The sequence below is a fragment of the Uloborus diversus genome, chromosome 7 (genome assembly GCF_026930045.1).
Source record: "Uloborus diversus isolate 005 chromosome 7, Udiv.v.3.1, whole genome shotgun sequence".
NCBI lineage: Eukaryota > Metazoa > Arthropoda > Arachnida > Araneae > Uloboridae > Uloborus > Uloborus diversus.
Genome location: NC_072737.1, coordinates 4,866,317 through 4,879,319, shown reverse-complemented (window position 1 = coordinate 4,879,319; position 13,003 = coordinate 4,866,317). Strand labels below are relative to the sequence as shown.

Genomic DNA, 13,003 nt, shown 5'->3' with positions numbered 1-13,003 from the left:
ACTTAAATTTTTGGGGAGGGCGGAAATTCTCAATTTGCTGAATGGTGCTCCAAGTTTTTGTCGAACAGATCTTCAAATTTCGTAGAACTTTGATAATTTTTCCTAATGGATAATTTTGCAGTATCGTCAAAGTTTGCCGATTGCGGGAATTTTTTCGAAGGTCTCAGTGACCTCCCTCCCATCGGGGCGCTCTACTGACAACGTTCCTTAAGGAAGTTGTATCGTTTTTAGAAACGTTTATGAAGATCCTCCCCTTCACTGTATGTACATGAATCCTTTTGTATAATGCCTAAAAGAGAACCCCCCCCCCCCCAGAATAAAGAGTTTCATCCTACCGCCACTGTTTCGAGCTACCGGGCAATCCGCGACATTTATAAAATCAAACAAGCAAGATAAGTTAAAAGTATAATATTTATTTCAAAAGTTCATTTTTTTGACAAATTTTATGTACAGTAGTAATAATACGTTCTTAATAATATCAATACTTGAGTAAATACTTTGTCGAAATTATGATTTTAAATAGAGAATTTACATACATTTATAATAATTTTAACAATTAGATAACAGAAAATACAAATGTTTTGTAAATTTCAATAACATATTTCCTGAGTAAAAAAATTAAGCAATATGTACAACGATGAAATTAGTCATGTTTTTACTCTCTCTGTAATGGAGGGGGGGGGCAGGCTATATGTTTAAAGAGTAGAATGTATGAATATATATGAGTAGAATATTTTTCTATTATTAGAGGATTTCATCGACAGTATCTTTGTCGGTTTTTTTTTCCACATGCGGCCCTCGGTCCATGAGGTGTCTATGGAGCTGATCCATGTGGCACTTTGTTATTGTTTGAAATGCGACTTTATTGATAGCGATCTCTAGCTATGATTCAATATTTCTTTTTTACAAAACTTTTAATTTAACTATATTTCTTGTTACGTTTCAAATTTTTATCTCTGTTGGCCAAGTACAAACTGTCATTTACATAATTTTGAAATAATAGTTACTAAAAATTTTATAGTTTAAAAATTCGATAATTTAAAATTTTGATTATTAAATTCATAGAACTGCACAGTACAATGCAGTAGTGGTTTTAAAAAAAACCACTAGTGGGTTTTTCCCTTTTCGTACGATTTACCTTTATGATTAACCAGAAACAGTTACAAAAAAAAAAAAAATCTTAATTATTTTGTTTTTGATGCAATGGTCTTGCAACTTCGCGAAACATGTTTTTTAATGCGTTAAAAGAAAACAAACATTAGAATTTTTTTTTTAGTCCTGATGCTTGCTTTACAATTGAACACCATGCTTATATGTCCATACGTATACACAGACTGTAAGAAGTATCATACTAAGTGCAATTCTTCATACGTCTGTTCAACTTTTGACACTTTTCAGATAAGATACATAAGATATCACCGCAGACATCACAAATACAAAAAGATACTTATCGTACATTTATAAATATTGTTTAAACAAAAGTCACATGCCATCCGTGCCATGTAATGAATCGGAACCATAGGGTGCTGAAGTGAGAAGATCAGATCTTCAAATCCTGAATAGCTTTAGAAGCGTGGTGCGCGGCGTTGACGTAGTTCCTGCCCAATTCTCCTGGAGGCTCCAAGATGATTTGAAGGCGATGTCCTTTGATGTCATCCAGCTGTAGGTGTTGTCGAAGTGTAAGACCACTGGAACGAGATAAGCGTTATTTAGGATACATGTGTTAACCAAGATTACCAATATAATAAAAGGTTTTTCTTTATCTTTACTAATAATAAAGTTGAAAGTCATGATCTCTGTCTGTCAGGATCTCTGTGACGCGCATAGCGCCTAGACCGTTCGGCCGATTTTCATGAAATTTGCCACAAAATGAGTTCGTAGCATGGGGGTGTGCACCCCGAAGCGATTTTTCGAAAATTCGATGTGGTTCTTTTTCTATTCCAATTTTAAGAACAAAATTATCATAAGATGGACGAAGTAAATTACGAAATTATCATAACGTGGAACCGTATCATGGGCACAAGCCAATTGGCGAGATACGAAATTATCCTAACGTGGAACTGTAACATGGGTACTAGACAATTGGCGAGAAAATTCACCATACATAATTTGTAAATATACAGGCGAACCAGAAGACCTTTTAATTTTTCTATTACGGGCAAAGCCGTGCGGGTACCACTAGTAATAAATAAAAGACTATTGAGGTAGGTTATTGTATATCGATTACACAGGGGAACACTTTTGGGGAAAAAAAACAACTGGTGAGTTAAGATTTTTGAGCTGTTTTAGAGTATAATAGGCACTGATTTCAGAACTGTAGTTAGTTTCTTCATCCACGTCAGTTTTTAATCATAGACTAGAAAGTCGACCGTCATGACGGTATGACGGATGAAAATTGCTTCTACTCTTCTACATTTGAACGAAGCAATTGCCTGTTTGGTGATATTTTGATGTTTGAGATTTTTAACCCTAACTCCAGTGGATTAACACTAAACTCCAGTGGATAGCGTTAATTTTCAACCACTATTTTGGTTCTTCATTTCCCTAAAATGACTGTCTTACCAGTAAAACAGTTAAGTTACCGGATCAAGTTTAGCCTTGTCACAATGAAGTCTTTCCCTGCATGTTAAACATTACCAAAATATATTATCAAATTATCATGCCGTGGCGGGAGTTTCATTGTTGAAGCACGTGGGTTACTCGATCATCGACTATTATTTACATGAGGATGTAAAAGTAATTAGATACATAACGCGAAACTGGTTTTATTGGCATCTAGTAAAGCGACAGCATGACACGTGGGTTCTACTTGTTATAGCATATTGTGCATGTTATTTCTTTCTTCAAAACTGAGTTTCGCTTCACCCAGTAGATTTCAATAACATTCAGAAGAATTATAAACTGTAAACATTTATTTATATACACGTAGCTATTTACAAAACATTACAATTCACAATACGTCAAAATACTATTATTTCTTCTCGACATGGTGAATTCCCATGATTCAACCAGATATAAAATACGACTCCAATCATAAATTCTACAACATTCCCAAGATATTAATTTAAAACTCAAAAATATTTCTTACTGTTGCCACACATGCAAAATGTGCAAAGATAAACTTTTAAAAGACGGGAAATTAAAACAAAGACTTGCAACAGTGCATTTTCAATAAGACATACCGTTGAAATTGTAGTTGATGATGTGCGATTGTGATAAAGACTATTAGTGGACTGTATAAATGAATTACTGTTAAATTCTTCAACGATTTTAGAAAATATGTACATACGATTTCCGGTTGTCCATAAGATCGTGCTTCCCACTTCCGGGCAAACATGGCACTGGCTGCGAATGACTGGAGTCAGAGGCTCGAATTTGGAGATGTCCTCGTCCTTATCCTTCTTTTTCTTCGCCTGCACCTTCAAACGGCTCCAATTCACCTGCTGTCGGAGATTCGCTCATGAGACCGAATCCTATGTCATTGTCCTTCGCCTGTTAACAGCAGAAAGTATAAAGTTGCAAAACTTTCTGTCCGAAAACTAAACTCATCGCAATTACTGTTCTTATAACTAACTGATCAATTCCGCCCTATAGCCAGGGATAAGGCAGAAATACATGAAACCTCTTAAGGAAGTCAAGAGTGCCAAACAAACTGATAGCTAATATGGTAGGTAACTGGTAGGATCAGTGCTAATTCTGTACTAGCTACCAGCTTGTTTGGCACTATTGGCTTCCTTAAGAGGTTTTCCACCGCCAACTCAGTCATTCCAGCCGAGGACTGCAGTTTCGTGCTTATTAGCACTTATCAGCCCCGGCATAAGAGTGACTGAGCTGGAGGTGGAAAACCTCTTAAGGAAGCCAAGAGTGCCAACTGCAGTCCTCGGCTGGAATTTACTGAGCTGGCGGTGTATTTCATGTATAACGGATCAATGTTCAATTTTGTGGTTAGAGCTCTTAAAACCATCAGAATATAGTCTGTCATCATATTTATCACGTACCATTCACAATCCCTGTATTATGGCTACTACTAAAGAATGAACTTCAATATGCTTGTATACTCAGTAAGACACCAATTTGTTTGGCACTCTTGGCTTAAGAGGTTTTCCACCTCCAGTTCAGGAACTTCCTACTTCGGGCTGAGGAGTGCTAATAAGCACAAAACTGCAGTCCTCGGATGGAATGACTGAGCTGGCGGGTGTATTTCATGTTTGCCTGTAGACTATCAACAATCAGTTACTTCATCGATTTTGTGGAGCATTTGCAAATTTTTTCTCGAGTTTTGGCTTTTAATTCCTTTTTTGTTTCCTTGGCGACATTTATAAATTATTCACAACAGTCCTTTTTAGCAAGGGTCATAATCGAGAACTTTTCATAATCAAAATCTCGAAAATCGGGTACTTCTCACATTCGAGTAATTGTTAATCGAGATCTTTCGAAATCGAGAACCTGAGCGATTGACAATCCAGATCTTGAGATGTTTGAATCGAGATTTCCAGCGATTGACTACTCGAGATGTTTTGAATCGAGAACTCGAGCGATGGACTTCTCGAGATGTTTTGAATCGAGATTTCTAGCGATGGACTTCTCGAGATGTTCTGAATCGAGATCTCTAGCGATGGACTTCTCGAGATGTTCTGAATCGAGATCTCTAGCGATGGACTTCTCGAGATGTTCTGAATCGAGATCTCTAGCGATGGACTTCTCGATTATTTGGAATCGAGATCAGCATCTCTAGAAGTTCACAACTCGAGCGGTCTATTGCTCGAGACCTCGAGAAGTGATAGTCGAGAACTCGGAGAGTGATAATCAAGAACTCGAGTTGTGCTAATCGAGAACTCGAATTGTGATGATCGAGAATTCGAGATGTGGTAGTCGAGGACTCGAGCTGTGGTAATCGAAAACTCGTGACAATAGATTTTTCGAGTAATCTTGAATAGTCGAGAGATTCGATTATGAAAACTCGATTATGGTCATCACTAGTCCTTATACATGTTTACATTCTGGACTGGCAATGTGAACTAAAACTTGTGGGGATAAGTTCCTAACCCTCATCTGGTTACCCCTGTCTCAAGCATTCACGACATTTACACAACTTTTGAAAAGGATGAGCACTCACTTGAATGTGCCACCGAAATATAGTTCCGACTTCGCGAACAGCGAACCGGAAGTTGAGGGTCGATCCAGCACCTACGGTTGCAGTGACCACGTCAGGGTCTTCGAGGTCCAGGAAGTTGTTGGAGTAGAAGTGTTCGGGAATGGTACCACCAAAACTGATCTGGAAAAGAGAGGAAACGATGTAAAGAATCAGGGAATTGATTTATAAATTACTAAAATTTTCAGAGCATAAACAAAATTTCTTAAGGAATATATTTTTTGGTATAATTGACCACAAAATCTTTTCTAATAAATGCAAAAGCATATGTATGCACATATTTGGGGAGGTTATTATTGTGATCATTTAGCAAAAAACATTTTCAAAATGAGCGCAAAACCAAAATGGATTTAGGGATTTTAAAAATTGAAAATGTAAATATATTTTTTTTTTTGGATTTAAAAGAACAAAGTTTGCAATATTGTTAATCTTTGAAAATAAATTATTAATTTTTAAGTACGTTTCCATTCAAAGAAAAAAGTATATTACGTAAATCTATGTGACCCCTTGAGATGATTTAGTGATTTTCTGTTAAAAAATAGACGGTGAAAAAAAAAAAAAAAAAAAAAATAGAAATTTTAAGTGCTAAATTAAATTAGTACCGAAAAAGGACAATTTGACTACTGTTCAGGTAATCACCTTCGAAAACAATTCTAATTCGATTGGATGTTTTGGTTACGAAATAGAGCAAACGTTAAGTCAAAAGTTGGAGAAATACCCCATTGAGTGCCAAAGATCTCAAGAGGTTTGTTTTGTTTGGAATCTGGCTATATGTGCCTCTAAAGATCGATAGAATATTACCGTAAATACCAGTACTACTTACTATGTCGGAACAGTTAGGGTCGTCGTCCTTACCCACACGACTTCCACCGAGGTAAACGGGAAGAATTTCAGGGTCTATGGTCTTCAACAACTCTTCTTTCCATCCATCTAAAAACACAAGAAGAATTTTTTTGTTTTTACAACGTGGATGAAGATGCCGTTTTGTTGTGACAGTTTTGTCGTATTGAGAAAATACTTCTCAGCATTTTTAAAGAAGTGAAATTAATTAAAAGGAAAGAGAATGGGGCGAACCTCCTGAAGGGCCCTGCCGAAGGCGGTGTACGCCAACCCGCCGTAGGCGTCGAGATCAAGGCGGTCGTCGACGGTGGCTACACTAGAATAATATGTAATCTCTGCTATTTGAACGTGTCAGTTTTCGTGCTTGAGTGACTTTGTTGGCATAAGTTTTCATGCAAACGATTTTGTGCTAGTACTAACAATATGAAGGACGATAAACACTTTATATAAAAGCATTATATAAACTATTATAAGTCCTGTAAATAGCTGTCTTTATTGTTAAAAAACTACATGTTGATTTACTACGAGTTCTTTGCACTGCAGCAGTATATTTCAGACATTTGTTGCTTCAAAATTTAACATTGATTAAAAACTATTTGCATTTAAATAGGTACTTAGTGACTTTACCGTATCCGTATATCTTCATTCTTTTGTTGAGGGAATCTTGAATCACTGGTTTTATAAGTTTGTAGACAGAGGAGAAGAAAGGAGGAGCTACAAGAAAAAAAAAAAATTTAAATGTACAATTCTCTAAACTCAAAACATGCAGCGGGATTCACCATGAATACAAGCTTTAAATTAGAAATTTGCAATGAAAAATAAGCAGAAATATAACTACCATTATAAGTTAAAACTAACAATTAGCAAATGAAATTATATCAAGTCATTAAAGAAACTGAAAGTTATATTAAAATACAAAATCAATGTATGGGAAGCATACACGACGTCTCCGAGAGCAATATTTTTTTCTGCGTTCGCAAAAGAAACAAGTCTCCAACGGGGGGGGGGGGGGGTTAAATTGTTTTCTTTATTTATTTAGTTTTTTATTGCTTTAATTTTAAGTTAAATTGTTTTATTTTATTTTATTCTGTTTATATTTGATTTCATTTATTTTTTTGGTTCGTGTGCGTGTATGTGTGTGTATGTCATTGGCTTAGCACAGCCGTTTTCTAATATAATAAAAATTAAAAAGTAATAATTATTATTAAAAATGAATAAATAAATATTATTTTTCAAAAAATAAATGAATAAAAGAGAGCAAAAACAAAATAATAATAATAAATTAAAAAGGAAACAAGATTGATTTTTCTAGGAGGGGGGGGGGGATTTGCGCCATTGAACTTGGGAAATGGAGGGAGGGAGATGGGTACCCCTGGTCTTCAATGTGAGTAGAAGTTCGAAAATCCGAAATAGTTTAGAGTTTTTGGTAGACTGAACCTTAGGTAGTTCGGATTTTCGATCTTCGACCAAGGAAATACCGTTTTTCGGAAAATAATATGCCATTTAATCAAATAAAGTGCTTATGCATGTACATAACAAGCAATACAGTACACAACACTATAATGTGTAAGTACATTTTCAACAAACAAAATTTAACGAAAATTCACTCTCATTGTTTATTGAACAAAATGGAAAATTTATTAAAACTTCATGGGGGTGCTCTCGGATTTTTGACGTTCAGATTTTTTACGTTCGTTTTGGATATTTGACTTTCAGATTTTTGAAGTTCGGTCTTTTCATGTTCTACTGCATCTCCTTTCTACACTGTTTTTAACAAACGTACCTCAAACCTAAATCAAACTGCAACTGCAACTGCTTATGAAAACTGAACAAATACAAATACAACTCCCTTCAATCCCAAATCAGTTATTACACTTGAATCACTCTTTCAAGTGGTGATTTGATTCATAACTTACTCATAAGTTTAAAGGATTTGATTCCGAAATTATAAATACTTACTGTTGATGACGTAAATAGCTTTAGCGATATCATGATAATGATCTTGCAGTAATTTCAATGCTATGATGCCGGTATCAAGGGCTGTAACAATGGAACACAAATAAATAAAAACTCTTATAATATACAGAAAAAGGGAAAGTTTTTCTTTAGTCTTTTTTTTTTTTTTTTTTTGACTTAATCATTACACTTTCTCTCTTAGTCATTAAGGTTAACACCCTAATAATTTAAAATTTCTCAATCATTTAGATTTTTTTTAAAATTCCGTTTAAAAAAATAATAACTAGGCCAGTAATAAAAATTCGAAACTTTGTTTTAAAAATTGCTAGAAAATGGTTCTTATGGAAAAACTATGTACTTACTCGGCTTATAGGTTAATTGACCGATGCTCATGCGTTCAAAATTGAGTATGTACACGAATTGGCCGTTCTTGCGTCCTGTCTGAAAAAAAATAAAAAATAAAATAAAAAATTGAAATCCTCATATGTAGTATAATAGCAAATTCACTGATCGAGTAACGCAGTGTGACGTCACCAACAATGTAACACGATCAACGGCATGATAATTTGATATAATGATTATTATTTTTAAATGATTGACATCCAGGGAAATGCTTTATTTTGACTAGGCTGAACTTTTCTCCACAACACCCCACCTCTTAGCTTTTAGCCTTAGGTTTGATATGGCTGAACTCTATCCGGTCGCATATAAGCTACCTTTATTCCTGTTCGGGCATAGGAAAATTTCAGGCCCTCTCATTGGCTTATTCGAGTGTCAATCAAAGCTTCAAAGCTGTGACGCCACTGTAATGTTGCTAGTCCTCATTCGCAGTGTGTTTCTTGTTTGCAATCTGCTAAATACGAATAAGCATTTCCAAATGAGATCTTTAATTGAATGTTGCTGACAAAAACAACATTCTTATTTCCAATCAATTTCATCCTTTGCAAAACAAATGAAAGCTGCCTTTGAGAAACTATGCTTTGAAATAAAAATTGGTGGCGCCATCTTTAAGCGCAAAATGCATGTTTTACGACAACGTTTAATTTAAATTGAAATTTTTTTAAAAATAATTCCCACGGTAAATTATTTTGTTAATTAAAAAGCGAATTCCGCAATTTTTCATATTCTTAATGATATTTAATGTAATTTAAACAGCTGTTCGTAAAGAAATTGTTACCATTTAAGTTAATAACATATACTTATTGTGAATAATTTTATAGATGCTAATTTCTAATATAATTTGCTCTTATGCCAGTTCATTTTTAGCTAATTTCTATTGAATATGAGTTAGCATCCGAGTATAAGACCTTTAATTAAATAGTGAGTGCATCTGGAAAAAGTTCCTTTTTGTTTTGGAAGAATTTCATTCCTTACAAAAAAAGAAACTAATTTTCGACTTCAAAGATTATGTTTAAAAGAATCAGCTGTTCGCCCATTACTATTGGATAAAGTTAGCTGAACAAAATACCATATCGTTATTAGTCAAAAGCTTTATACAACTCTCTAACAGGTTGTCAATTTTGTTTTAATCCATTTTTTTTTTTGGTCTATATTTTGCTTATCTTATCGTTCATTGGTTGGGTTGCTTTATGTGTGTCTTCATTGGTTAAATTCATAATCCTGAATTAAATTATAAATAGTCGAAAAATGAAGTAATTAGGGAATCTTCAAACACCATCGTTTTACGGAGCAATGCTTGTAATTTAGAAGATTGTGCCCACTGGGCTGTGGAATTTGGAGAATCGACGAATAAGAAATGTAATTCCAGAGATTTGAATCCTTGCGGAGAAAGATTTTTTTGTTCGTAAGTATTTGTGAATATTAGTTAAATTTAACTAATTAATTATTTCTTCTTATTCTTTTGCATTTTTATGTCGAATTCAAGAACTTTGCATTTTATAGTTTATACCTAATTCTGTTTTCTAAATTACAAAAAAAAATAAAATATCCCAATTAAGCTTATGTACTAACTGTTTCTTCAAAGAAAACATTTAAAAAAATTTCTTTGATCAAAAAATTTAAAAAGAATTTTTAATGCGGGTCATGTCTATACACTGTAAAAAAAATCCGGAAACGTTTCTGAGTATATCGTGCAGCTGTGGTTCATGAAAGTTTCAAAAACGTTTCTGAGTATTTCGGAATCCTCTTTCTGTAATGTCCAGAAACGTGTCTGAGTATTTCGGAATCCTCTTTCTGTAATGTCCAGAAACGTGTCTGAGTATTTCGGAATCCTCTTTCTGTAATTTTCAGAAACGTTTCTGAGTATTTCGGAATCCTCTTTCCGTAATTTCCAGAAATGTTTCTGAGTATTCTGTGCAGCTGTGGTTCATGAAAGTTTCGAAAACGTTTCCGAGTATTTCGGAATTCTCCAAACAATTTTCAAAAACGTTTCCGAGAATTTCGGAATCCTTTTTCCGTGATTTTTTCTAAAACATAATTCTTTATTATAGTATTGCATACCATATCAGTTTCAATTCTTTCATATCTAAGAGCAATAATACAAGCAATTTTAGAATTATTCGTGGATTTTTTTTTTTTTTTTTTTTTTTGGAATTTCTAATGACAAATAGCATGGTTAACAGCATAACATATGCACAGTTATAAATTTTTGAAAAATTATGAAATAATCTAGTAGTTTCATTCCTAATCACAAAATCGTCGGGGAATTGGAGTGGGGGTACCTTCTGAAAAGTGGGGATTGTTTGTTAAACAATCTTAAACTTCAGTTTTTCTCTCAATATTTTCAAGACAAAACTATCAACATATTTTATTTTTAATGCAGAACTTAAAAACATATCTTGTATCAAACTTGATAGCTTTTATCTTCGGATAAAATTTGGCAGGACTTACCTACCCTTCGCGTTCCGGAATTCGTTCACCTCAAGTCAATTTCTTTGACGAACAAAGTGTACCGAAAAGTACCAACAGAGAAATTGATGAATTTAAATATGACACCAAGTCCCCCTGCTGGAACCATTCGGGTTGATTCTTCTGTTCTTGCCCTTTTCCAGCTCATCACAAATATAAATACTTATTCAAAATAGGTTACTGATTTTATTTTTACAGTGTGCGCAAAATGCATTATATATTTTATTTATTAAAACATTGAACTCTATTACATGATTATTCCATTTCATATATACGAGAATAACCCCTCCCCCACCATAAAAGTGATGGTGCACCCATAAAATGCTATGAAGCGCCCCCCCCCCCCTTGAAAAAGCAACATCATATACATTATAAATCAAAGTATCACATACATTATAAATCAAAGTATCATATAAATTATAAGTCAAATACTTTAATATGGTGTAAAAATACAAAATTATTTTATTAAGTCTTTTTTTTTTCTTTCTTTTTTTTTTTTTTTTTTTTGCTTTTGGTAAAATTGAGGCTCGTAAAACGAAAAAAATGAAGACACTTTTAAATACATATATGTATCTATTTGTTAAATAAATTAATACACATTAAACTAATTTAAAGCGTTTCGCTAATGCAAATATTTAAAGAGATATCGTCATTTAGATAATACTGAAGCACTATGTTCCTAATTACAAGAGATAGTTTTTTTTTTTTTTTTACTTCATACAATCTAGCTACACTGTTTACAAGAGAATGAAAACATGCAACCTTAAAGACGAACTATCAAACCTGACAATTTGCATATTATAACATTTAATTCATAATGCTTGATACATAGCCAAATATTAACTGAGATTGACACATAAAAACAAAGTACACAATAACACATATTTAAATTTTTTTATAATCTTCAATTCATAAATTTTACAGAATAAAACTAGACACACTTGCACTTTAAATATGTGTTCTATGTAATGTAAAATATTTTCAAATTGCAATAGTTCACAACGAAAAAATAATACTGAAGAAAATAGTTTTTTTAACGAGATTTATATGAACTAAATCTCTTTAAAGTAATAGAGTTGCAAAGCGACTTACCTATTCGTCGGTGGTGGTCTTTTGCAGGCTTTGGTCACCAAAAAGGTGATTTTTATGACAGAATAAAATTCTGCCAACAAAAATTACCCATTTGGTAGAAAGAAGAAAAGTATCCAAGAAAAAAGTAAATTACCTACACAAGTTATGCGACGCAATGAATTTACATGGCGTCCTCTCGGTAGTTATTTGGTTTTCAATTTCAGTTTGTATTCCTTCCGCGAGCATGCGTCGAGAATTTGCACTTCGTACTTAAAAATAAGTGACATAGCTTCAAATTCAATCTTATGACGATACATATGCAAGAAAATACAAGACTTTAGAATTATCTTCAGTGAATTCATGCGAGGAACAAAACTTCTACTAATCCCCTTGATGAGTGTTACTTCGCATACATGAGTCAGCACTTGTTTTTATTGCGTGCTTTCGAAAGTTTCAGTTTAGATTTTCTGCTGCACTATAAAATTGTGAGCTGCGCATGCGTCGACTCTTACTTTCTTGCTATACGGGAAACGTTTTTGATTATAACAGAAAACTGCGGAGGGCGTACGAATCTGTGTATTACGGAAAACTTTTTTATATATTCAGAGAGTTTTCCGAGATTTTTTACAGTGTACGTAATAACTGTATATTACATATCTATGTATTCTCGTTCGTTTTTAATTGAAGTTAAATATTGGGAAACAAAACTTTTTATTAATTTAAAGGATACTATTTAGATTTTTGCTTTAAAAAGTAAACCAAAACCAAATAAAGTATTTATAACAATTTTTTTTTTTTTTCATGTGTAGGTCAAATGTTCTTTTTGTGACTAGTTTCATAGAGTTTTGCATTAAGAAACACAATTTTGCATTAAGAAATATAGCTTTTTAATGTATTTTCAATTATTTCATTCAAGAGTTTAAATCATCTATTCCTTTTTAGATAACTTTAAATATTATGAAGAATAAAAGATTTAAGAATTCGCTGTTTACTTTTAAAAACCCTCGTTGATGATTAGTTGACAAATGAGTTTAATTAAACTCCAATAGTACCTTCTTCAAACGCGCTTTTTTTTTGCGTAAATATAATGCTATTTATTCGTTTAATTATATATTT

At 33.3% G+C, this 13,003-nt stretch overlaps 1 protein-coding gene across 1 annotated transcript in view; it reads right to left on the bottom strand.

Annotated features, from left to right (window-relative positions):
• Window positions 1-1,548: 1,548 nt before the first annotated feature.
• Window positions 1,549-13,003, bottom strand: part of LOC129226192 (retinal-binding protein-like) — a 33,424-nt gene continuing 21,969 nt past the window's right edge. Inside the window, exons 8-14 of the mRNA XM_054860792.1 lie at window positions 8,311-8,389; window positions 7,952-8,032; window positions 6,620-6,706; window positions 5,976-6,082; window positions 5,117-5,275; window positions 3,290-3,492; window positions 1,549-1,688 (exon numbers count right to left, since the gene is read on the bottom strand). Of these exons, the coding sequence (XP_054716767.1) occupies window positions 3,394-3,492; window positions 5,117-5,275; window positions 5,976-6,082; window positions 6,620-6,706; window positions 7,952-8,032; window positions 8,311-8,389 (612 nt within the window). The 3' untranslated portion in view covers window positions 1,549-1,688; window positions 3,290-3,393. The remainder of the gene's footprint in view (window positions 1,689-3,289; window positions 3,493-5,116; window positions 5,276-5,975; window positions 6,083-6,619; window positions 6,707-7,951; window positions 8,033-8,310; window positions 8,390-13,003) is intronic.